The following is a 27,960-nucleotide window of genomic DNA, read 5'->3' as shown; positions in this document are numbered from 1 at the left end:
AAAACAAACCACATCCTAGGAAGTTCTACATCTAAATCCTTCCAGAATGTAAACACCAAAAGAAGAATGACTCTATCCATCTTGTGCACTCTGTCATTGAGCACCAAATGTTATATATGATCAGTTTCGTAAGTACTGACTAAAAGATTGATAAATAAATGAAAGAAATACTCTTTATTCCATAATTTTCCTCAAAGCCTTGAAAATGACAAGATGGAATACCCAAATTATGAAATAAAAGATTATTTTATTACATTTCAAGATATGTTTGGTAATAGAAATTATTCTAAGTAGATTCCCACAACAAATAAAGAAATCTGTTACTCCTCCATTGCCCCCAAATCAAGAGCTGTCAAATATAAAGCTATGACATCATTAAAACCAAGAAAGACAACTGAATAGATCTGTGCATCATGATTTGTTTTTTTTTTTTTTTTTTTTTAACTACAACAGCTGACTTACTACATTTCATACCACTTAGAGTTTCAGAATTAAATATAGGTCAACAATCACTAAACACATCAACAAATGACACTCATTGAAATAAATCATACTAAATGGTCAGCATATTATAAGCAGTGTGACACTACTCTTGCTTTCATAAATAAAAAATGAGAGTTAAACTTTCATAGTAAAACATTTCACCAGACTAGATTGCAAATTTTGACACAGTCAATTTATCACTGTAAAAATCAGATGAGGCTGAGTTGGCTCTGGTCAGAAAGCTCATTAGTCTATTAAAATTATACTTTTGCCAGAATGTCCTGATTCTTTTTAATGAATAATACCTGCTATTTAGTGAAAAGATTTCACAATATTTTTTTGCTTTGTCTATAGAAATAAATGTTTTAAAATCGATGAATTTTTAAATCAATTATAGGAGCAAGAGATGGCTCTAGGGAAATAATGTTTAAGCCTTAATTAACCTTAAGCACTACTCCTGTAATGAAAGGTGGTCAACTTATTTGACTACTTTTTCCATTTATTTAAAGTAAAATATTTTAGGGGCACCTAAGTGGCTCAGTGTGTCAAGGGTCTACCTTTAGCTGAGCTCATGATCCCAGGCTCCTGGGATGAGTCCCGCTGGAGCTGCACATCCAGCTCCCTGCTCAGTGGGGAGCTCCCTTCACTCTATGCCTCCTCCCCCTGCTCATGCTTACGAGTGCATTCTCTCCCTCTCTGAAATAAATAAAAGCTTTAAAAAAAGTAAAATATTTTGTTTCTAAACAAAGATGGGCTATATTTCATATTCTGAATGAAAAAAATCCACAATTTAAAATTTTATCCCAAAGGCAGTTTTTCTCAAAAACTATTAGTGAAAAGATTATTTTAAACTGAAATTACAACAAAAAGCAATCCTGAAATGAATAACTTTTCATGGGTTTGTGCCATCCCATGTGATTCTTAAAGCACATCCTTTTTCATACTGTGGCACTAACATCCCAGAGTAGAATATGTTTCTGTCAGTTGCAGGACACATTTATCTTTCTTGAGAACACTACACTTTCTTTCTTGCTCATCTTTTTGCAAATCAGACTATTTTATTTCTATAGGTTTTGTTTTCATTCTCAACATGTATTTCTTCTCTTTGCTCTGAGAGAACATAAATGAAATTTCCAGGGCTGACACTGTCTTACTTGATTGTTACACTTCAAACAAGACTCTCGAGTGGCATGGGACTCCTGGGTGGCTCAGCAGTTGAGCATCTGCCTTCAGCTCCAGGCATGATCCTGGTCCCAGGATCAAGTCCTGCATCGGGATTCCTGCGGGGAGCCTGCCTCGCCCTCTATGTCTCTGCGTCTCTGTGTCTCTCATGATGAATAAAAAAAGAGAGAGAGAGAGAGAGTTTGGAGTGGCAGATACTATATTATCATGAACCAAATGCACATCCAGACAAAGCACACTTGTTCACGACCCATGAATTAGTGACCAGTAATAGTCACTGACTGTCACATGCCTCTAGCCCTAACAGTCTAGGAGCAAGCTGTTAAATAGCTACGTACCCACAAGAAGCAGGATTCTGGCACACCTCTCTCCTGAGCCACCTCAGACAAACTACAAGGATCTCAGATTAAGTATGTGCAAATGTGTTTCCCCCTAAACTCCATGCTTCTTTCAGCGGTGATAAGCCCTGTATATAGCATGACCACTCCCCAAGCTACTTATGCCAGAACCCCAGCTTCCTGTACACCTAGCTTACTCTGCCTCTGATCTGTTTACTTCTCTCCATTCCCAGGTCCATGCTAAAATCATCTTTCACATGAGTACTAAAACTCTAGTTCCGCTTTCTTGAATATATTCACACCAGAAGCAAAATACCCTTCTGAAATATGAATATGATCATACTATTCCACGTCTTAACACACGTTAAAGGCTCTCCAATGTATTAAAAATAAAGTGCAAAATCTTCCAGGATAGTACTGTCCACAAAAAATACAGTATGAGCCACATATGCAATTTTTAATATTTTAGGAGCAACATTAAAAAAGAGGTGAGGAAGGGCAGAATGGGAAATTATTTTTCAATGAATAAGCCTAGTTTTGAAAGATGAAAACGTTCTAAAGATACGAGGGCATGAGATGTAAATACACTTAATGCCACAGAACTATACATATATAAATATATATACATATATATGTATATAAATGTATTTTTATATGTATATATACATATATGTATATATACATATATGTATATATACATATAAAAATGATTAAAGTGAAAAGTTTATGCTAAATATATTTTATAATAAACAATCAGGTGAAATTAATTTTAAGAATATCGTATTTAACTCAAGAAATCCACAATTATTATCATTTTGACATGGAACCAATCTAGATATTAATGAGATATTTCACATTCTTTTTTTCATACTGTCTTTAAAATCTCCTGTGCATTTGCACTTACAACACATCTCAATTATGATACTAAATTTTCAAGGATGTTTGAAACTACCATGATTATAGTTGTGTTTTGTCTGTTTATGCTGTCTCAGTTTTTAAATTTAGCTTATTTAAAATTAAATAAAATTTGAAATAAAAGAGGAGTGTCAAAATACAATTCCTGCCAACATTAGCCCTTTGCCCACCTGCTTCAAGACACATAAGAGGAGTAGGAATTAATTGGGAAGTGTCTTAGGGTTCGCTGGGAGAAGCAGAACCATGAGGAGCACTGTGCAAGAGAGGCATATTTCGCTAGATGCCCCTGCATGCTATTGCTCCACATCTGTGGTTGGGCCTAATCTTGTAGAGGATCAGCTGGACTGGCAGTGGAAGTTATGTAGGTGTGAATGAGAACAAAAAAACTCCAAACTTATTTAAATTCAGGTCAGGTTTTTTGTTTTTGTTTTTTTTTTTTTTGGTATATTTTTTTATTGGAGTTGGATTTGCCAACATATAGCATAACACCCAGTCCTCATCCCGCCAAGTGCCCCCCTCAGTGCCTGTCACCCAGTCACCCCATAGCCCCGCCCACCACCCCTTCCACTACCCCTTGTTCGTTTCCCAGAGTTAGGAGTCTCATGCTCTGTCACCCTCTCTGATTTTTCCCACTCATTTTCTCTCCTTTCCGCTTTAATCCCTTTCACTATTTATTTTCCCCAGATGAATGAGACCATATGATGATTGTCCTTCTACGAATGACTTACTTCACTCAGTATAATACCCTCCAGTTCTAACCACATTGAAGCAAATGGTGGGTATGCGTCATTTCTAATGGCTGAGTAATATTTCATTGTATATACATAGACCAAAATTTCTTTATCCATTCATCTTTCGATGGACACCGAGGCTCCTTCCAGGGATTGGCTACTGTAGACATTGCTGCTATAAACATTGGGGTGCAGGTGTCCTGGCGTTTCATTGCATCTGTATCTTTGGGGTAAATCCCCAGCAGTGCAATTGCTGGGTCATAGGGCAGATCTATTTTTAACTCTTTGAGGAACCTCCACACAGTTTTCCAGAGTGGCTGCACCAGTTCACATTCCCACCAACAGTTCAAGAGGGTTCCCCTTTCTCCACATCCTCTCCAACATTTGTTGTTTCCTGTCTTGTTAATTTTCACCATTCTGACTGGTGTGAGGTGGTATCTCATTGCGGTTTTGATTTGTATTTCCCTGATGGCAAGTGATGCGGAGCATTTTCTCATGTGCTTGTTGACCATGTCTAGGTCTTCTTTGGTGAAATTTCTGTTCATGTCTTTCGCCCATTTCACGATTGGATTGTTTGTTTCTTTGCTGTCGAGTTTAGTAAGTTCTTTTTATAGAACTTGGATACTAGCCCTTTATCTGATATGTCATTTGCAAATATCTTTTCCCATTCTATAGGTTGTCTTTTAGTTTTGTTGACAGTTTCTTTTGTTTTATATCTTAAGTACAAATAGCTCATTTTTTATTTTGTTTCCCTTGCCTTCATAGATGTATCTTGCAAGAAGTTACTGTGGCCAGGTTCAGAAAGGGTGTTGCCTGGTTCTCCTGTAGGATTTCGATGGTTTCTTGTCTCACATTTAGATCTTTCATCCATTTTGAGAATGGTCTAGTTTCATTCTTCTGCACGTGGCTGTCCAATTTTCCCAGCAGCATTTATTGAAGAGACTGTCCTTTTTCCAGTATTCTTTCCTGCTTTGTCAAATATGAGTTGACCATAAAGTTGAGAGCCCTTTTCTTGATTCTCTGTTCTGTTCCATTGATCTAGGTGTCTGTTTTTGTGCCAGTTCCAGACTGTCTTGATGATCACAGCTTTGTAATACAACTTGAAATCCAGAATTGTGATGCCCCGGCTCTGGTTTTTTTCAATATTCCCCTGGCTATTTGGGGTCTTTTCTGATTCCACACAATTCTTAAGATAATTCCAACTCTCTGAAGAAAGTCCATGGTATTTTGATAGGGATTGCACTGAATGTGTAAATTGCCCTGGGTAGCATTGACATTTTAACAATATTAATTCTTCCAATCCATGAGCATGGAATAGTTTTCCATCTCTTTGTGTCTTCCTCAATTTCTTTCAGAAGTGGTCTGTAATTTTTAGGGTATAGATCCTTTACCTCTTTGGTTATGTTTATTCCTAGGTATCTTAAGCTTTTGGGTGCAATTGCAAATGGGACTGATTCCTGAATTTCTCTTTCTTCAGTCTCATTGTTATTGTATAGAAATGTCACTGATCTGAGCATTGATTTTGTATCCTGCCACACTGCAGGATACAAAATCATACATTGTTGTAGGAGTTCTAGCAATCTTCGGGGCGGGGGGGGGAGTCCTTTGGGTTTTCTATGTACAGTGTCATGTCTTCTGCGAAGAGGGAGAGTTTGACTTCTTCTTGACCAATTTGAATGCCTTTTACTTCTTTTCTTGTCTTATTGCTGAGGCTAGGACTTCTAGTACTATGTTGAATAGCAGTGGTGAGTGGACATCCCTGTTGTGTTCCTGATCTTAGGGGAAATGCTCCCAGTGTTTCCCCATTGAGAACAATATTTGCTGTGGGATTTTCGTAGATGGCTTTTAAGATGGTGAGGAATGTTCCCTCTATCCCTACACTCTGAAGAGTTTTAATCAAGAATAGATGCTGTATTTTGTCAAATGCTTTCTCTGCATCTATTGAGAGGATCATATGGTTCTTGTTTTTTCTCTTGTTGATATGATCTATCACATTGATTGTTTTACAAGTGTTGAATCAGCCTTGCATCCCAGGGATAAATCCCACTTGATCATGGTGAATAATCTTCTTAATGTACTGTTCCTACTATCCTATTGGATAGTATCTTGTTGAGAATTTTTGCATCTGTGTTCATCAGGGATATTTGTCTATAATTCCTTTTGGTGGGGGTCTTTGTCTCATTTTGGAATTAAGGTGATGCTGGCCTCATAAAACAAGTTTGGAAGTATTCCATCCTTTTCTACCTTTTGGAATAGCTTTAGTAGAATAGGTATTGTTTCTTCTTTAAACATTTGATCGAATTCCCTTGGGTTGCCATCTGGCCCTGGACTTTTGTGTCATGGGAGGTTTTTAATGACTGCTTCAATTTCCTCCCTGGTTATCAGCCTGATCAGGTTTTCTATTTCTTCCTATTCCAGTTTTGGTAGTTTGTGGTTTTCCAAAAATGTGTTCATTTCTTCTAGATTGCCTAATTTATTGGCATATAGCAGCTCATAATATGTTTTTAAAATCGTTTGTATTTCCTTGGTATTGATTGTGATCTCTCCTTTTTCATTCGTAATTTTATTGAGTCTTTTCTGTTTTCTTTTTTATAAGGCTGGCTAAAGGTTTATCTATCTTATTAATTCTTTCAAAGAACCAACTCCTGGTTTCATTGATCTGTTCTTCGGGTCTCTATTTCATTGAGTTCTGCTCGAATCTTTATTAACTCTCTTCCTCTGCTTGGTGTAGGTCTTATTTGCTGTTCTTTCTCCAGTTCTTTTAGGTGCAAGATTAGCTTGCGTATTTGAGTTCTTTCCAATTTTTTGAAGGATGCTTATATTGTGATGTATTCCCCTCTTAGGACTGCTTTTGCTATATCCCAAAGATTTTAAATCGTTGTATTTTCATTTTCATTAACTTCCATGAATCTTTTTAATTTTTCTCTAATTTCCTGGTTGACCCTTTCATCTTTTAGCAGGATGTTCTTTAACCTCCACATGTTTGAGTTTCTTCCAAATTTCTTCTTGCGATTGAGTTCTAGTTTCAAAGCATTATGGTCTGAAAATATGCAGGGGACAGTCCCAAATTTTGGTATCAGTTAAGACCTGATTTGTGACCCAGTATGTGGTCTATTCTGGAGAAAGTTCCATGTGCACTTGAGAAGAATGTGTATTCAGTTGTGTTTGGATGCAAAGTTCTGTATATATCTGTGAAATCCATCTGGTCCAGTGTATCATTTAAAGCTCTTGTTTCTCTAGAGATGTTGTGCTTAGAATATCTGCCATTTGCAGAAAGTGCCGTGTTGAAGTCTCCCAGTATTAGTGTATTATTATGTAAGTATGTCTTTATTTTGGTTATTAACTGATTGACATACTTGGCAGCTCCCACATATGGGGCATAAATATTCATGATTGTTAGGTCCTCTTGTTGGATAGATCCTTTAGGTATGATATAGTGTCCCTCTTCATGTCTTACTACAGTCCTTGGGATAAACTTTATCTGATATGAGGATTGTTACCCCTGCTTTCTTTTGAGGACCATTTGAATGGTAAATGGTTCTCCAACCTTTCATTTTCAGGCTGGAGGTGTCCTTAGGTCTAAATTGAGTCTCTTGTAGACAGCAAATAGATGGGTCTTGCTTTTCTATCCATTCTGAAACCCTGCATCTTTTGATGGGATCATTTAGCCCATTCATGTTCAGAGTTATTGTTGAAAGAGATGAATTTAGTGTCATCATAATACCTATTCAGTCCTTGTTTTTGTGGGTTTTTTCTTTGGGCTTCCTTTTTCTTTTACAGGGTCCCCCTTAATATTTCTTGCAGAGCTGGTTTGGTGGTCACATATTCTTTCAGTTTCTGCCTATCTTGGAAGCCCTTTAACTCTCCTTCTATTCAGAATGAGAGCCTTGCTGGATAAAATATTCTTGGCTACATGTTCTTCTCATTCAGTATTCTGAATAGATCCTGCCAGCCCTTTCTGGTCTGCCAGGTCTCTGTGGAGAGGTCTGCTGTTAATCTTTCTCCCCATTTAAGTTAGGAATCTCTTGTCTCTTGCTGCTTTAAGGATTTCCTTTTATCTTTGGAATTTGCAAGTTTCACTATTAAATGTCAGGTGTTTAACGGTTTTTGATTTTAGGGTGGGGACCTCTCTATCTCCTGGATCTGAATGCCTGTTTCCCTCCCCCAATTAGGCAAGTTCACAGCTATAATTTGTTCAAATTTGTTCTTGGCACTCTCTGGATCCCCAATTAAACATAGATTTTTCCTTCTGATGCTATCATTTATTTCCCTTAACCTTTCCTCATGGTCTTTTGTTTTTCTCTTTTTTCCTCAGCTTCCTTCCTTGCCATCAACTTGTCTTCTATGTCACTCATTCATTCTTCTACTTCATTAACCCTTGTCGTTAGGACCTCCAGTTTGGATTGCCTCTCATTTAATTGATTTTTAATTTCGGCCTGATCTAAATTCTGCAGTTATGAAGTCTCTTGATTCTTTCATGCTTTTTTCCAGAGACACCAGTAGCTTTATAATTGGCTTTCTGAATTGGCTTTCTGACACTGAATTGTAATCCTGTAACTCTGTGGCAGAGAGTACTGTTTCTAATTCTTTCTTTTGTGATGAGTTCTTCTTTCTAGTATTTTGCTCAGTGCAGAGTGGCTGTATGAGTGGGCTGAGTCAAGAATATCAACCATGAGCTAAGTAAATTTCACCCTAGGTGATTCTGCCAAATCAGAGACTGGAAATTGAAAACAAAGATCAGAACGAAATAAAACAAAAGGGCTACTAAAGTGAAAAACAAATTTTAAAACAAAGTTCCAAAAAAAAAAAAAAAAAAAAGGCCAAGAATCCCAAAGAAGAAGAGAAAAGAAGAAGAAAAAAAGGGGGGCAGGTACTGGAGATGGTGGTGGTGATGAAGTTGTAGTGGAGGGAGAATGTAGTCTAACTAATGGGTCCTAGAGGGTCCCCTTGTTTCTGAGTATATAAAGTTCTGTATGTTAGAAGATGCTCAGGCCCAAATTTATATAAACCAGCAAAACTTGTAGAAGGCCCCAACATTGACCACCAAAACATAAATGAGATGAAAGAGGGGGGCAGAATAGGAATGAGGAATCTCACAGAATGAACCAGCACAGTATACCACTTGGTTCTGGGTGCATGCTAGTCATGTTTTAGAAGGTATTAACTTCCGTCATTGTAGAACAAAATGAGGCAGAGAAAACAAAAAACACAAAACAAAAAAAACATATCTTGTATATCTCCCAAAATTAAGTTGAGTATGTTGAAGAGAGTCTAGAAGTGTAAAATATATCTAGGACCTGTAATTGTAGAAATACGAAAGTCAAAAGGAAAGAAGCTTAAAAATGAGGTGGTAAAATATTGTAGTTAAGGTAGAAGAGAAAAAAAATTGGAAATTTACAGTCTGATGTAAAAAACGAGTTGTACTGGAAAAGGGAGGAAAAAAAAAAAAGGAGGGGGAACCCTCTGGTCCTATGTACTGTAAATCCCTGCACTTCCCCTGGAGCTTTCCAGCGCTGCTGGGTGGAGAACTTGCCCTTCCCCGTCCTTCCAGCTGGTCTTCTGGGGCGGGGCCTGCTGTGCCGGTTCTCAGGTGTGTGCACCTGGGGAGATGCTCCGCCCCTGCTGCTGACCCCGTGAGGCCCCCGTCCCCTGGCGGCCCCGCCCCTCGCAGGCGCAGGGTGACCCAGGAGGGACAACCCCCCTGGCGGCGGCCGGGTCCCCAGCCCCGGCGTCAGCTCCCGCGGTACCGACCGCAGCTCCCCGTCCGCACTGGCCTGGATGCTCCGGGGCGGGGGGCGCGGCCCCGCACAGCTCGGGGGCGCCCGGCGGCGGCGGCAGGAGCGTCCCCGCCGTCCCGGGCCCTCCCCGCCTCCCCGCCTCCCCGCCTCCCCGTCCCGGGGGGAGCGCAGGGTCCCGGCCGTGTCCCCCGCGCCCTGGGCTCCGGGGCCTGCGCTGCTGGGGTCGCTCCCGGGGCCGCGGCTCCCGAAGGCAGCCGGGCGCAGCCCCCTCCGCCCGGAGCCCCCGCCCGCCCGGCTGCTCCCCGAGGCCCCGCCGGGCGCTCCAGCCCTTTCCCGCGCTCGGCCCGCGGGGTGTGGGGCGCCCTGCCCCGGGCGCACGTCCTGCCAGTGACCCCGGGAGGCTGGAGGCCCCACGGCCCCTCCGCGGCTCCGCCCGGGCTCCCCGCTCAGCGCCTTTCCCTCGGGAAGAATCCGGGGCGGATGTGAAGTTCCCGCTGCCCCGGGGCGGGGCCTCCCTGTGCCGAGGCTTTCACCCCGGCCTCGGCCGGCTCCCCGGGGCCTCCCCCACTGGATTCTTTCTTATTCCCCCCGCCTTCCTACCTCCTTAGAAACGAAAACTCTTCCCTCTGTAGCGTTCCAGCTGTTCTCTCTTTAAATCTCAGGTCAAATTCGTAGGTTTCCAGGATGGTTTGAAAGTTATCTAGGTAAGTTGGTGGGGCCAGGTGAGTTGAGGACTCTACTCCTCAGCCGTCTTGCCTAAATTCAGGTCTTCAGTAACACTAACCACATTCCAAGCACTCAACAGCCAGAAGTAACCATGTTGGACAACCCAGTTCTAGATCATCTGAGGCTTCCTCTACTCAAGACTCCTATTTCCCTCTCCCTCTTGATACTTAATGCTCCAGCCAGCTCTACTGAAATTTCATTTCCTAGATTTTACAACTCTCTCCCACTTCCAGGCTACTAAGCATAGCTAGCTCTTCTCATCTTTCAGGCCTCAGATTAAGCATTATTAGGCATTGCTTCTTTCATGAAGCTTTTCTCCATCTCTGTATTGCTAACCCTAATTTATCCTCCATTGCATTCCAGATTTTTACTACAACAGATCTTCTCACACTGCCTTGCAATTGCTTGTCTAATGTTCAATAACTTCCATTCTGTAATATCTATAAAAGTAGAAATTAAGTAAAATCTATCACCTAACCACATAGTAAATCCTAAATAAATACTTATTGAACAAATGAATGAATAAACATATACAATAGAGCACCAGGAACTTACTCTCCCCTTAGAAATATTTATCTGGGGCACCTGGGTGGTTCAGTGGTTGAGCGTCTGCCTTTGGCACAGGGCATGATCCTGGGGTCCTGGGACTGAGTCCCACATCTGCCTATGTCTCTGCCTCTGTCTGTGTCTCTCATGAATAAATAAATAAAATCTTTAAAAAAAATTTATCTGCTCTGTTTCCTGATTGGCCCAAAAGGCAGCTCACTGAGATTTATGAATCATTAGCCATAAGCAATGACTTAGTTTGAAGGCAACTGTATTCCTTCATTTTCTTACTTCATCTTCACAACCACCCCAGTTTATAGATAAGGTTAAGGCAGATTAATCTATATGGCAAGCTTGCCTAAGTGGACAACACTAGACTTGAGCAGTCTTAATCACAATGTAACAGAGACTTAGAATTGTATGATCCAACCAGTAATACAGATGAATGACAAGACCCTTTCGTATTTAAATCAGTAAGTCCAAACTGTGGCTGGCTAAAATTGTGCTGATACCTATATGCATGAGCTCATGTTAGAAAATGGTATCACTAAATTGAGAGCACATGCCTAAAATATACCACAGTGATATGCAATTAATTACCAGTATGAAAAGATTCACTTTATACAAAATACATTCCATAACTTATTTTTGTGGATTTTAAGAATGCCCTTCTGAGGGAATAAAAAACCTAAATTGTACTAAAATATTAGACCAATAAATAATAATGAATCCACTGTTTTATAATAATGACTATACCTTTCAAATACTATAACTCTCCATCAATCACTGTTGACCAAACAAAACCCTAGATTGTTTAAGAGCCATCTAGCAGCTGCCTTGGTTTGGTATGTGTTTGTTGGCATTGGCCCAGTCAATGTTGGAGTGAAGGGGGTGATCCCATCTCTGGAACCCCAACCCCAGAGCTCACTAATTCAATTAAAAGATCTGTCAGTAATCACTAGTCACATAGACAAGATAAAAAAACAAAACAAAAAAAACAAAAAAACTGAACCATTCAGCAATGCAAAGCTAAAAAATAAGATTACTCACAATATTCTTGAATCATGAATTATCTTAAGTTCCACTTATCTAACAATGTTTTAAAAATTAGTCCCCAGGAAAAATGAGTTCAAAACTAAAAATTTAAAGATTCCAATCAATTTCCTTTTGCCTCAGAGTTTTCTTTCAGCAGATAAAGAAAATCCATAGTAACAAGATAACATTTCATGCATTTACACATTTTCTCCTATAGATGTCTACAGCCTTCAGAAAGTATATTATTTCTAGTCAAGCCTATCTGACATTTTCCATTTTACTCAAAAGATTTTATGGTTTGGTATTATAGCAATATACAAATTTGACAGCTTGCAATAGGATCTGGTCCCTGTAGCAAATCATTCTGACAGTTAAGTACTATACTGCTACTAATGTACATTTTTTTTACACTAAACTTATTTAAAAATCTTACCATGTTGATGATATAATGTATGTTGAAATCTTGAAGAAGGGCCTTAATGGTATTATAAATTTCATACTGAATTTATTAAATAATATGACTCTATATACAATTATTACATTTGTAGTATAACTCATTTCTCCTTTGGTAGTTCACTTTATTAAGAGCAAATTTTTCCTCAACTGCATTTAAACAATAAAGTCACTCATCATGGTCAATGTTTATTATTCTCTTAGAATTCCTTTTTGTCTTTAAAAATAACTGAAGATGTGAATAGAACAGTACATGTGTTAATGTGGAACATAACGATGGTTTTTGGTTGCTTTTTCAGTGCTACTTTTTCTTTTAAAGCAATGAAAGATAATCAATTATGTCTTTACATTTCCCAGAATGCATTAACAGAGACCGTGTCAAATATACCCATGATTTCTCTAGAAGGAAACATAAGCTGATCTCTAACACTGCTATAGCATTAACTAAATAGGACTGAGTGTGATCTTACAGCACATAAGCAGACCCCATCTCTACCTCTCAGTAATTCTATTTTTAGTATTCAATACATCTGATAACATTAGCCACTTAGCAAAAGAACAAGTACCTTATTCTAAGAAATAGGAAGCCTGGATGTATTTTTTCCCTTGATTCAACTTTTCAGCTGGAATACCACAGTGAAACCACTCTATTTTCAGAATTGATGTACCTTTCAAAACTATAATCTCTGGCTTTCAAGTTCACTATTATTTGCCTTCAGGTACAAATTTTAAAGTGTACAGAGGCTTCTAAGCAGAATGGTTCGTCTCAGCCAGATACTGAAAGGCTTGTAGCTCAGTCATCACTGCAGTGTAAATTCTTTTTCAAATAATGTTCTTCACTCAGAGAACACTTGTGCCTGTGTTTGGTTCACTCATCAAATACATATTGGAGGTCACTAAAGGCCTGGGGGCAACTCCAGCTATTTCAAAATTCTTTTCTCCCTCTATTTGGTTGCAAAAAAAGGATTTTAAATGTAAAAATCTTAGGAACGTCCACTCACACAGAAACCAAAGGCATTGTACTATGCCACTGTCAGGATGGATGTGGAGTCAAAGAACAGCCAAGGTTTTTATGCAATGACAGCAAACAAGATAAACATCATTTGCTTTGATGCATGTAATTTAAAATTTTAAATTTAAAATTCTTACATTTCTATTTGAGAACTTTCTCTACAAATAGGAAAAAAATTTTAAACTAATGGCTGCATTGAAGGTGTGCTGCAATTTTCTAAGATTTCTTAGAATCCACAAACCTGCCTTGCTATTTTATTTATATCAATTCCACAGATAATTAATTTAATCTTCAAGAAGTGATAGATATATGTAGTAGATATTCATGGTAAGTCTGTAACAAATATCAGAACTTCATGCTGCTTTACACCTTTTGTTAGTTCTTAAAATGTTCTTCCCTTAAATTTTATAATCAAATTTCAAGATTCTTTTGGTGATCTGCTTCCAAAAGAAAATACTGATGCTGAATTTTATTGCAGCAGGTGATACTGCTGGCTTCTGTGTAATTCTACTATAAAAAGGATATATTGTTTGTCCTCTCTAAATTCCTGTCCTTAACTCTTCTTCCTGATAATTTTTACCTATATCTTTTTCTATTGTGAAACTATAAAAAAAAAGACATTCTAATTTCATATATGTTTTATCTTTATTTCCTTCTCTTGTGTTCTCATCTTTGCACAGTTTTGCTTCTCTTCCAGAGGTTCAATTATGACCATGGCTAGACCAACAAATTAGTAGAGAGAACAAGATAAAAGAAATTAAGAAAAGGAAATGACTGAGTAAATTCTAAAATCTGTATGACATGGGGTCAGTTGTTTTCTTTTTTGTCTTGAGGCATACCAATCGTCTGTGACTTCAAACAAACCCCTAGCCTGGCTGTCCCTGAGCACACTGATCAAGTAGGGGGTAAGAATGTCCTCAGCATCCTCCTCACTCTTTGTTCTATCGGGTACCAATGCTCTGATGTTCACTGGAGAGTGGAGAAGGTATTGTAAATTTTGTTTAGCTTTTAAAAAAATTAATGTATTTTATTACAGTATTTAAAATTATCAACCACACAAAATACATAGACAATATTATCTTGAAAATAAGTTTAGTGTCACCATTTTTGTCCATTTACTTATCTAATGAGCAAAGACCACACCTGTGATGTTACCAAACAAGGTGGCTAGATGAGATAAATAAAGGTTCCTCGTAAAAGCAGATACCATTTTAGGATCAACATAATCCACTGATGAACACTGAAAAAGTTGTTTTCCATTTGCTGCCTCTTTTGAAAAAATGGTCATTATAAGTCAGAGGGAAAATCTACTAAAGTAAATAAATCTTCTTATATCCTATACAAAAAAAAAAATCTTCCTATACAAATAATTGCATAAAGAGGTATTTCAAAAGCTGCAAGTTGAACCAATGAATAAATAAAAGGCTAACAACAGCATTAGAAAACATTCAAATACTTCTCCATAAATTCCAGTATTCCATGTTCTAGAAATAAAGATCATTTTTTAAATATACAGCTTTTATATTTCAGAAGATATTTTACACTTATGTTTGCCATCAGCTGTTCTTTAAGCCCCTTGCAGTTACTAGCTGTTACTAGTGATGCTTATTACTTATACAGAAAAACACTAACTTACCCCAAGGGAAAGCTGTTCTTTTCATGGCTAAATAAAGAGTGAACTAAAAAATTGCCCTCTGAATTCAGCACTTTGAATGCACAGCCAGGAGCACTTTCCCTTTCCTGGTGCCATCTCTTTGTCTCTGTCTCTCTCTCTCTTTCTCTCTCTGTCACACACACACACAATCCCTCTACAAATGTGGGCAGGACTCTGATTAGGCACTTGTTAGGGAGGTGATTCCAGGGCAATGGGATGAAAAACTGGTACAGCAGCACCACCCAGTGGGCACTGGGGAGAGGCTCAGAGTTCTTCTTGCTGCTACTGGGTCAAAGCTTGCTTTGGAGTAGCTAGCTCACAAAGAGTTGTGTATAAGTTTACCACCAAACTTTTAAAGAGGAAACCATAAAAAAGCAGAAGGCATTGATATTCTGTGATAAAACTCTCCAGCCACAATAATTTTAAGTCAGAAGCAGAAATAATAAATAATAATTTGCTGCCTTTTATTCCATAAATATTTACTCCAAATTATCATGTCGGTGGGGGTGGGGAGGCGCGCACACATACACATCAGTTGATTGCTATTCAAGGTAGTTCAATTTTTATAAGATCAAGTAATATTAAAATAATCAGATTATATAATAATCATACAATAGTAAATATACATATATAAATTTCATTACTTTATTGACAAATTCAACCAATTTGCCAAAAAATCCTCTAGGATTGTCTGTAAAGACAGCTAAGAATTTCTATTCTTCCAGTCTCGAACTTATTTCTTTTAATCAAGATATTCTCTGCCTGAAAATGACAAATGTTAAAATTTTCTCTTTATGTGTGGGTCTTCCCTATAGACCAGTGAGTGGTTTCTCAAATGGGAATGATATTGCCTCCCAGAAGGTACCTGGCATTGTCTGTTTGGTCAGGGATGCTACAATCTACAATGCACATGACAGCTGCCCAGAACAAAACACTGTTTTGTCTTAAAGGTCAATAGAGCCAAAGTTGAGAAAGCCCATCTAAATTGTTAGACACTGAAAGACAGGAACAATGTCTTCGAAAATGTACACTAAATATCTGGCAAGGTAGAGTAATAATTGTTTGGTGAAACAAATTGATACTGACATTTAACACTGGCCATGTACCAATAGATTACTTAAACTTCAAAAGAATACTAATGTCAGGAAAGCATGTCCTTGACTGTACATATAGGACAGAGCATCCCACCTCTTGGAAGGGTGCATCCCACACCACATACAAGTGATCGTTTGTAAATTTTGTTATTCAAAGCCAGATCATCTAAGTATAATCACTAAGTGAGAAAAACCAGTGCACAGACGCTGTGCAACGGAATATTCACCACAGTAATAGTGCTTTCTTGAGGATTCTCGGTAAAAAAGTCATCTAGGCTTTTGGTTGTTCTCACTTTCAAATTTTAACAGAATTTTTGAGTAATACTTTTCCCCAAAATGAAGTTTCTCCTTGTATTTTCCCACTTAACTACTGTGAGCATTTTGATAAATACCACTTAATACCAAGAAACTCTCCATGCATATAAAACTATTAAAAACAGAAAAAAAATTATCTATACCATGTTAATTTCAACCAAATATGTCAATAAACAGCTCTGCACTGCCATTAGAAGTAGACTTTAGGTGATCTTAAATTCAGTCAAAACATATGCTTTTCAAGGTATCAATTGTTTAAGGATGTAAAACATTCTGTAAGGAGTATGTGATATACATAATCAAGGTAAGGCAGAGGAAAAGAAAACAGTAATAAGCTTTGGCACTCCAGGTGTCAAATTTCTAAATACAACTTTCTGAAGGTCATGGAAATGATCCCATGTTCTTTTCTGCTGTTCCCTTAAAACCCCTTTGGTACTGGTGTGAGTAACAGTAAATTTGCATTCATGTACTAGATTAGCCAGGATGTAGTTTCTTAAAGGAAATTATCAAGAGCATTAAACTAGTAACAGAAGTCATCTTTCAGAATAGAGAACCAAAAATGATTAAGTGCAGTGTTGGAATTTTTGCAAATACATACTACTTGTAAATTAGATAAAAACTAAAATGTAAGTTATTTGTTAATGTTCATCACACTAAACATTAAATTCTTCAACATGTGATGAACTCAACATTTTTTAAATATCTTGCCTCACAGTCCTAATTATGGCAAATGTTTTTTGTTTGTTTGTTTGTTTCTCATTGGTATGTGTGTGTGTTTTTTTTAAAACTGGTGGCCACGATAGAAGATTTCAAACTTTCCTACAGAAGTTAGGAGCTGAAGAACTTTTTACTCTATTCTGAGTCACTGTGAGCTTTAAAGGACCATTTAAATGACCCATTATTTCCATTTCATTCACAAAACTTCGATTACCACATCCTGAGCATCATGTCCTACCACTCACATCTTCCAATGATAATTTTCAGGTCCGTAAAGGAGTACATATTTTTTAGCAATGTGAAATTCTTGATGCAGGTATAATGGAAACCAACAGTGTGTACTTTCCCTTCTCTGAGAATGAAAGACTGTAGACTAGACTCTGAATGCCTGTGACAGAGGTCCAGAGACAATACACCCAGTTCCCTGATGGGGAAGAGACTTTAACAAGCTAATAGTTGGATTAAAGTTATAGCTACAGTGCGCAAAATATTCTATAATGGAAAGACCTCAAGTTAAAAATAACAAGTACTGAAGAAACTCTAGGAAATTAAAGTCTACATGTAAAACACACTCCAATATTTTTAAATAATGCAATGTAATGTTAGATAAAATTATCATTAAATATGAAATTTAAGGGCCTAAACTAATGCTTTTTTGGCTCACGCTTTAACAGAACTCCAATGTTGAGGAGTGAGAGGTCTATCCTTGGAATAAAAAATATTCTTAACAAAGAGAACCAGTAGGAAAACTTTTATGAAAGTTTCTAAACAAGTCGAAAGATAAATAGCCAAAAAGTCTGGCAAATTAAATGACCTGTATCTATTTGTAAATGAAAAAAATCCCTTGGTAATAATAAAAGTTTTTCCATTTCTCTACAAATCTCTTGGTGAAGTGATGATGAAATAAAGTTAAGTGAATCTGCTAAGTCAAGACCAACAAAAAGAGGCCAGAGAGAAAAACTAAACAATTTAAAGATAGATAGTTTAAGTATGTTACTAACAAACCTCACCAGATAGCCTATGGCTTAAAAATTCACACTAATCCAGAAAAAGTAGTATTCTTTCACCTCATTTCAAACAGAACTGAGGAAAGTTCTATCATACTTACAATATAACAGGAAAAGAGTATGTACAGATAAGCACATTTAGGCTAAACGAAAAAAGAGTAGAATAATGAAATGAAGCTAAGAGAAAAATTATCTCGAGAATGTGACATTAAAAGAAATATTCAGAACTTGAAATTAACACTGATCTATGAGGTAAAAAAGCAGCTTTTCCACTCACCAATTTTAGCCTCTGTAAAGGTATTCTGCCGACATCTATCTGCGTCCTTTCTGGGACGTTAGTGAACCGGACTTCTGGGACAGCCACAGCACACATGACATGAGCCCACCTACAGGAGAGGGGACACAAGACATTAAACAAAGCTCCCGTGTCCTTCAACTAGGCAGCGGCAATTCTTAAATTCAGTAAATACATACACAAGAAGGAAAGTCAAAAGCCTAAATTTGTCATACACAGATTCTGAATTTTAAACCTCCTGGGTGATACCTGGATAGATTCAGTACCACATCTGCCCACCACTGCAACATGAAGACTTCAAGGAAGACCAGACACTCGATCCTATCAATATATGGTATTTTTCTACACTGGCTCTACAAAATACTGAAATGTAGATTTGCCATTTCATTTGGTACTGAAATATAACAGGTGCTTAATATACTTAAGCTAATATGTGGCAAAAGATTAGTTCAATTAATAAAAGGTATGAATTGGCTATAGCATATAGTCTCTTATATAATACAAATGTCATGAAAACTAGAACAAACAGTAAAAGTCTTTTAAAAGAATTAACACTGATTAAGTCTTTAATTAAATTGTTTCTCATTGCAATCCTACTACAACCAAAAGAACCCAGAGATAAGGAGGAATGAAATTTAGCTGGTTCCTTCATTTACTACCTAAAACTGAGTATCTCCTTGCGAATTCTGAATTACCTCAGAAAAATGACAACGTCCCCATTAACACTATTTACTTTCTCATAAATGTTATGCCCCAAGTAAAAATAAAAACTCTAGTGGTTTAAAGGTATCTCGAAGGAATTATCATATCCATCAACCTATTTTTAAGTCAAAGAGTAGGTCATCCAAGCAACATAAGACTCCATCCTGCCTTTAAAGACCACAAGAACAAAGAACAAGTGTCAACCCCCTCCAGGCACTCTTTCAAATCTAAATAAATACTATAATCCCATAGTAAACCCTATACCTTTCTGTCCTAGCCCAGGGGTAGGAAGAGAAGTTCTTATCACCTCTGTCTGTACAGAAATCACCTAAAGCAGCTCACAGTCTGCATGACCTGTGCAATATCCTAGACCTACCAACACTCCTTAGTTTAAGTGCCAATCACATTAACTAAGACTGAAAAAGGAAGACCCAAAATTAAGCAAAAATAAGTCTATTAGACTAAACTTTATCAACATAGGAATGACAAATGCCTTCACTCTTCTTTGTAAGTAATTTGAAACATGTGCTCAGGCATATAGTTATGCCAACTTGATCATTATATTATACCAGAGGTCTCAACCCCTGGCCCCCAGGGCCAGGCTGGAGGTAAGCAAATATACTGATAATTCATAATAACCTGGGGATCATCTGTCCCATTTAGGCCAGGTGCTATTGCCATAGAGAGATGCACAGTTATTTTTTGAATACAGATAAAAGTGGACTTTAGTAGAAAATCTACTTTTAAAATTTTGATCAAATTTATAAAATGGTGTGCCAGTCAACTAAAACATAGCTTGGGGCTTGATTCAATCCTTAAATGCCACTTACCATCTCTGCCGCTATCATTCTACATTTTCCTATTTCCAAAGGGACCTTTAATATTAAGCTTTGGTCTCATTTTAAATACTAAAATTGGGTCATGAAAATAAAATTCATTCAAAAATATATTTCAACAACAGTAAAAACCAGATTACCTTTATGTTCACTTATGACTCTCAAGATTCTCTTCATATTTCCCTTTAAATCATAAAATCACTGTTCTTCTCCTGTGTTTCTATTTTACTATACATACTTTGTTAATTTGCTGGTTTTAAAAGTAAATTGTTTTATTTTAATGTTATGTCTATGATTGATTTGATTTATCCAAAGGTAACAAATTTCACTGTTTTCAGACATACTGTTTTTATTAGACTAACAGGATTCATCACATTAAACACCAGGATTCCAATGGCAGCTAGATGATGTGAGCTGCCTTCAGTTTAGAAGTACCATTATTACAAGAAGGGTTATTCTTCATTGGCATGAAATACATGGACAGAAGCAAGACTTAGACCACCTTCAACCAGAAGAGGTGATGCGCTGTCAGTAATAGTCTCTGAAGACATGCACAGAATCCCAACCTCAGATCTGGACAACAAAAGCTTTGAAACAATGTGTCTAATAATGAGAGGTAATAAAGCAAAGTGTCTCCCCCCCAAGAGGTTCAACCCCAGAGAGCAGAAGGAAACAATAAAATTGAACACATTACTTACTTATTGTTCTTTGTTTCCTTAAGAGCACCCCCTCTCAAATTGCAAAGACAGCACTCCTAGGAGAGAAAAAAAGATACCATACAATTAACAGACATCATTACTATTTAACAGACATCATTACTATTTATCTAAATATTCCCATAAATTCTAATTTTTTATTTTAAAATTAAAACCTTTGGGAACTTCATGAAAGTCTATCTCTGAGCAGTTCAAGCAAGGAAAGGAAAAAGAATGGGGGGAAGTGGGAGTACACACAAAAATGTGTGTGTGTGTGTGTATGTATTTCCTAGAGGGAATCATCATTACCCTGGTATCATGTTCATTTGCCATCTCCGAGGGAAAGTTGTGATACAGAGAGAGCACTTGGTAGCCTGGAGAGTATGTACTAGAATTTTAGTACAGAGAATACATAAATGACTGAGTTCTCTTATGCTCTGGAATCCATTCATGTACACAGGATTGCTACAAAATAGATACTGGCAGGCTTCATTCTGCAATAAGGATTAGCAGGAAGCTCTTTTTGAAAGATACTCTTTTCATAAAAATATCATTCAGGTCTTTCTGTGGGTGGGCAAATGGTGTTTGAAAAATTGTACTGATAAGCCCAGGCTATCCAGCCCCAGATAAAAGCACCATGAAATGTTTTCCTTTCCTCTCCCCACATACGTTTATATTTTGGGCACTTTTATTTGTTTTAGATTGGCCCAGACCGCCACATCCCAAGATGACTGACTCCCTTTACCACAAATACAGACTTTATTTATAATTTCTTACTATAATCCTATGAAAAGTCCATGAGAAAACAGGACCAGAGAGCAATGCAATGCCTTTTGCTGACCTAGAATTTTTAAATTAAATATCTAAGAAATTTTTAAAATTTTCAACCTCAAGGATTAATAGATATCCTCCCAATTTATTGCATTAATAATTTTTTAAAAACAACTGCAGGTTATTTTGGGTTTTTTTTCCCTCTCCAAGCTACACATATACAATCCTGTTAACTGTTCTCCAAGCTGATCCTCTTCAACTAAAGTTTTGCCTAACTTTACAGAGAATCCCTTTAACTTAACTACTATTAATAATGGCAATCAAACTCTATAGCTTTAATTCTTCTGAACAGCACAATACCAAAATAAGTGAGGAGAGTCAATATACTTGCATAACTCCTAATAGGCAGCAAAACGCAAACAACCAGAAATGTTCAATGGTTTTATATGTCTGGAAAGTCTCTGCACACTATTTGAAATTTCCTGGGTCATTATTAAAGGTTAGAGTAGCAAAAGCTGCCCTGTGTATGTATATATATATATAATACATATATAATATCTGAATCCATTATAAACCCAGTTCAAGGAGATAACTCGATGGGTTTTCTCTATAACCAAGCCAGATTCTAGAGGCCCTTGATATAATAGTTTTGATGAAGCACACAATGAAAGTAAAAAAAGTTCAGTACAAATATTAAAAATGGGAAATTCAGTAATTCAAGTTATTCAATAATATCCAAATTATTCAAAAACAATTTCATAAAATATTACTGATTTCAAGTATTTTCCCAGTAATTTAACACACTTTCTACAGAGAGAGAAAATGAAAACAAAACATGAGGTCAAATATTTTCATTGACTATAAAAGGATGTTAGTATTGAAGTGAGAATGCAGCAAAGGAGAGTGAGGATGGTAAGGAACTCAGACACTAAGAACCTTAGATGCCTGATTAATGAAACTAGTAGTGAGAAGAACCCTAAAGGGACAAGCTAGCACAGAGTTAAATAAAGCAAAGCAGCATGGAAGCTGCTTGAAAGCACCTGAGAAGGCTCATTAAAAGGTACACATGTGGCAGAGCACCATCACAATGAGGAAACAGTCCTCTCAAACAGAATGCAGACTCGAGATATTAAGTGAGGTTGAGAAGACTTCCATTTGCTACAATATGAAACTGGTTTTTTCTGGGATTATCAGTGACCTCCATGTCACAAAATCTAATGGCTAATTCCAAGTCCTTGGTTCACCTGACCTGTAAGAGGCATTCAACATTGTTGATCACGCCTGACAGTTTCTACCCATGGTTTCTATGACCAACACTGTCATTCTCCACCTCTTTCTGATTCTTCATTTCCTTTAACAGGCTTCTATTTCACACTTCTTAAACACTGGAGTTTTTGTAAGAGGCCCCATTCACTTCTCTATCCACACCTGTTTCCTGGGCATCTGATCCACTTCCCTGACTCTCAAAAGGCCAGTGAGTGACTCAAACATTAATTTCCTGATATGTCTGACACTCAACATCTCAAACACATATGAAAAATGAACTCATGTCTCCTTCTCAAGCCTGTACTTCCCCACTGTTTCCTATCAGTGGCATTAACCATCCTTTCTAGATCATGCTGGAAGACATAATTTCCCTCTCATACTAGATCCAATCAATTGAGTTCTGTCAATCCCATGTCCAAATCTGCCCTCTTCTCTCCATCATCATTGCTGCCACATTAGTTGATAGCCCCATCATCCTTCAGCAGACCTAAACTACTACAACAGCCACCCCACGTCAACACAGAACCCACCAGAGTGAGTTTTAATGCTTTTCAGTACTTAATGTGGCTCCAGAAGGCCAGGACCATCAGGCCTGGGTCTTGTCCATGCTCACACTGAACTACTCTCCGCACATCACGCTGTGCCCCCAGACACATCAGACACACCCTACACCATTGTTTATTTATTACACTGAACACATCCTTGACATCTCAGCCTAAATGTTGATTCCTCAAAGAAGGGTCTCCTAATCTCCTGGTATGGTTACTTCTCACTCATTACTCTTTTTAACTATAATAAATATAAATATAAATATAATTTTTTTCTGTCCTGAAAAATTAAGCTCAGTGAGTACTATCAGAATATCATCAGGTTACTCTTTTTTTTTTTTTAAGATTTTATTTATTTATTCTTGAGAGACAGAGAGAGAGAGAGAGAGGCAGAGACACAGGCAGAGGGAGGAGCAGGCTCCACACAGGGAGCCCGACGCAGGACTCGATCCCAGGACTCCAGGATCACACCCTGGGCCAAAGGCAGGCGCTAAACCGCTGAGCCACCCGGGCTGCCCAGGTTACTCTTTCTTTATTATGATACCCAAGAGAGAATACATCCTCCAGATGAATTTGTTAAATAAATGAGAAAATAGCAAAATAGGGCAAAAGGTAAATCTTAAAAATTATCAAAGGATTAAATAATTGTAAACATCATTTCCACATACTAGGACACTAAGGAAAGGAAGTTGCAGGCTCTGGTGACTTACAATAGAGTTAAGAAAAATGATTTGAGGGTACCCAGGTGGCTCAGTGGTTGAGTGTCTGACTTTGGCTCAGGTTGTGATTCTGGAGTTCCAGGATGGGGATCAAGTCCCACATCAGGCTCCCTGTGGAGCCTGCCTCTGCCTTTCTCTCTCTCTGCCTTCTCTCTGTCTCTGCCTTTCTCTCTCTCTCATGAATAAATAAATAAAATCTTTAAAAAAAATAAACAATGATTTGACATGGAGTTATTTTTGTCATGATTCTCTTGAATAAAGCATATTTCTTAGTAAAAGACAAAAATATTCATGGCCAGGGAGTTACTTATATGATTTACATGATATCATGGCTTCTGTTCAGTTCACTCAATTTTGGAAAAAAAAAAAAGTAGGAAAGAAATAAGCCATGTCCAGTTATGTCACTGTTTTGAGTCACCACCCTCACATGGTGCAAATTAGTTGATCTATCACAAGCACAAACACATCAACTTGTCAATCCATTCATGTGTAAATTAACTTGCACTAAATGCCTATGTTTATAACCCAATAAAAGACAGTATCAGATAGGACATTTTTGTCAGGGAACAAAAATGATAATTCTAAAATTTAAAAGGTTAATTCTTACCTGAAAAGTAGCTCAAGTTTTCGTAAGAATCTATACAATGCTTGATATACATAAAAGTTGATACCTACCAAATACATTAATTGTACTAGTATTGCTCATCTAATTCAGTGAAAGAACTGAGTAAGAATGTAGGGAGTGAGAGTCCCCTCTGGACACTGATTTATTAAATTGGTTATCAACAATAAATATTTTCTCTTAGAAGAATAAAAGCTATATTAAAGGCCTAATTCATTCCAGATACCATGCCAGAAATGTCATATACTTTACTTCCCTTTCTCAACATGAACTTATTAGGCAATTTATATCTCACTTCACTTATGCGGACACTAAGATTCAAGAGATTAGGTAACTTGTCTAAAATCATCCAAACCAGAAGCCATCAAGCTTCATCTGTAAATGGCCAGATATTTACTAATTTAGGCTGTACACCAGAGTTGTGGCATTGTAGGACAGCATAAACACAAATGGGTATAGCTGTATTCCCATAACAATGTTATTTGCAAAAACAGACGATCAGCTGGATTTGTTTGGCCCACAGGCTATAATTCTCCAACCTTAAACCACCAGCAAAGGAGTAACTAGGGTTCAAGTTCAGATCTGTGTGAGCACAAGTCCATATTCCTTTTCTCTAGCATCCTCTGCTTCTGGGAACAAAGCAAGGCACAAGATTTCAAAGTAGAATGCCCAAATAAACAGGAAACTGCCTGCCCTGAGAGCTCACAATTAGGAGAGAAGGCCTGTGTGTGCTTAACTACACTATGAAGAAGACAATGATAAAAGGTTATCACTGAGTCCCCATTTCTTCATTTCTATAAATGACTAAGAATTCATTTTTTAACTAATCCCCTCAAAAGAACCCATATCATAAAAAAGTGTTGCAAGCAGCATGTATTATATAATCATTTATTATTCCCATTTATCATTCATCTAGCTAATAAAACTTTTCACTGGTATGCGATCACTAAATTGATCTCCAATTCTTCCTTTAAAGAATGATACCATTTTAGGCAAAAAGTAACATTTCAGTTAGTCTGTGCAGTCTAATCTCAGGCTATATGAATCCAATTTAACTGACAAGAATAACAGTAACACTAAAGAACCAGGCCATATGCTGGTATTTAATAAAGTGCAAATGGCCAGTGTTTAAAATCACAGTTCTGCCATTTACTAGTGGCATGACCTTGCCTCAGATATCCTATCTATAAAAGAGGGAAAAACACTACTTCCCCAAATGAGTTAATGAATGTAAAGCATTCCATAAATACACAATAAATATAATAACAGTGGTTAGATATGTGAAAAGTTAACTGTGATTCTAGACAACTTATACATAACATTGCCAGCGAATGATCTGGGTGTAGTGGTTTAGGAGAGAACAAAATATGGATCTGTCAATAATACTCCTGAGGTGTAAAAAGCAAGAAGCAGACCTGGAGAGAAAACTCTTTAGGAACCCCAAATCTAGGCAGCTTGGCTCTAAAGCAAGGAGAGATCTTCTATAGTTCTAAAAACTGCCAACTCACCTGTGAAAAGCAGACAGATGCTAGAGTTTCCATGGTGCTCAGAGAACAGACACTGCTGAAGAGAAAATCCTGATCTTATCCTCAAAACATCTGAAACTAGAGTGGACTCAGTCAAACTAAAGTTGCAACAAAGCCCAGACCTAGCTCAACTATAAATCAGACTGACTTTACTCCTACCCCAGAAACCTGACAAAGGGCTATGTCCTTTCTAAATATAATATTAACTTCATTTGGTACAAGACAAAGTATCCAGTACACAACCAAAAAAAGCACAAGGTACACTAAAAAACAAGAAAACATGATTTGTGATCAAGAAAGGACTAGAAAGGAAAGAATAAAATTAGACACAAAAATAAACAAGATACTGGAATTATCAGATGGAGAGTTTAAAATTACTCCGTTCAAAATGCTAAAGGAGCTAATGAAAACGACAACATATGTGAAGAGATACCATTATTTTAGTAAAGTCACGGAAATTATCAAAAAAAAAAGAAAAAACAAACCCAGGGGATCCCTGGGTGGCTCAGCAGTTTCACTGCCTGCCTTTGGCCCAGGGCACGATCCTGGAGACCTGGGATTGAGTTCTGCGTCGGGCTCCCAGCATGGAGCCTGCTTCTCCCTCTGCCTGTGTCTCTGCCTCTCTCTCTCTTTATCTCTCTCTATGTCTCTCATAAATAAATAAAAATAAATCTTTAAAAATAAATAAAAAATAAAATAGAAATGGTAGAAATGAAAAAATGACACTGACAATGTTGAATTCAATAGATTTCAAAGCAGACTGGAACTGTGATAGTAAAACATCAATGACTCTAAAGATATGAATAGGAAATAGAAGGAATAAAAGCAGGTAAGAGAATGAAGTAAGATCCAAGGGAAAATAACCTGTTCAATTTCTATATAATTGGAGTCTAATAAGGAGAGGAAGGAGAGAGTGGATGAGAACAAATACTGGAAGAGAAAATGGTAGAAAACTTTCCAAAAACAGTAAGAAAAAAAAAAGTCAACTCAAGGCACCTCTGGGTGGCTCAGTTAAGCATCCATCTCTTGATTTCAGCTTGACTCATGACCTTGATTCAGGTCATGATCTCAGGATTGTGAGATGGAGCCCTACATCAGGTTCCACATGAGCATGGAATCTGCTTAAGATTCTCTTTTTCTGCCCTTCCCCACTCCCTCTCTTTAAAAAAGAAAAAAAAAAAAAGAGTTGACCCACAGACCCAAGATGCCCAGCAAACCCCAACAGATAAATACAAAGGATACAAAGGAAACACATCTAAATACATTGTAGTCAAAATTGTGAAAAACAAATATAAAGAACATATCTTAAAACCAGAGTAAAAAAACACACTGAGTAAACAACTATGTCTAATATTTAACCAGAAACAAGTGGCAATGGAACAATATCTACCCAAATACCAAAAAAAAGGAGCTGGCAACCTGGAATTCATTTCCAAGGAAAATGTCCTTTGAAAATGAAAATTAAATAAAAACAATCTCAGGGACAAAAAAATCTAAAAGAATAAAGGACAATGACACTAGCCTAAACCATGGATTGACACAAAGGAATGAAGAACATCAAAGAGTAAATACATGGGTAAATATGAAATAAATTTTTGTATCTTCAAAACACACACAAAAAGAGAATGAGAGCAAGAGACAAAGAGATTCTAAGTTCCATAAAAAAGCTTGACTATTTCAAATAAAAATGACAATACTGTAGATTATAATGCATGTAATTGTAAATGTAAGATAAGACCATAATGGGAAAGAGGCTTAATGAAATCACACTGTTGTAAGGTTCTTACACTTTTCATAAAGTAGGATGGTATTAATGGAAGGTGGGTTTATTACTTATCACAAAGGCTTCCAGAAGTTCCCAAATATCAAGTTCTAAGGAATATAAGCTCACAATCAAAACTCAAAAAACATGTAAGAAAATATGATTCCATGAGCAGAAGAAACATAATACAAAATTAAATACACAATATCTTAGGCACAAGATGTAGCCCTTTAAAAATGTTTTAAAAATTAAATGTTGGTATTAGAACTGTG

General features: G+C 37.3%; 1 protein-coding gene across 8 annotated transcripts in view; it reads right to left on the bottom strand.

Moving 5' to 3' along the window:
* Positions 1-27,960, bottom strand: part of KDM4C (lysine demethylase 4C) — a 408,440-nt gene that overhangs the window by 100,196 nt on the left and 280,284 nt on the right. For all 8 annotated transcript variants that reach the window (XR_003129808.3, XM_025432518.3, XM_025432517.3 and 5 more), the window contains 2 exons: positions 20,478-20,533; positions 18,224-18,332 (listed from right to left, as the gene is read on the bottom strand). Coding sequence is in view for 7 of the 8 variants with exons in the window: in XM_025432518.3 (XP_025288303.1) it covers positions 18,224-18,332; positions 20,478-20,533 (165 nt within the window). In the remaining variant the exon portion in view is untranslated. The remainder of the gene's footprint in view (positions 1-18,223; positions 18,333-20,477; positions 20,534-27,960) is intronic.

The sequence above is a fragment of the Canis lupus genome, chromosome 11 (assembly GCF_003254725.2).
Source record: "Canis lupus dingo isolate Sandy chromosome 11, ASM325472v2, whole genome shotgun sequence".
NCBI lineage: Eukaryota > Metazoa > Chordata > Mammalia > Carnivora > Canidae > Canis > Canis lupus.
This window is presented reverse-complemented; position numbering and strand designations above follow the sequence as displayed.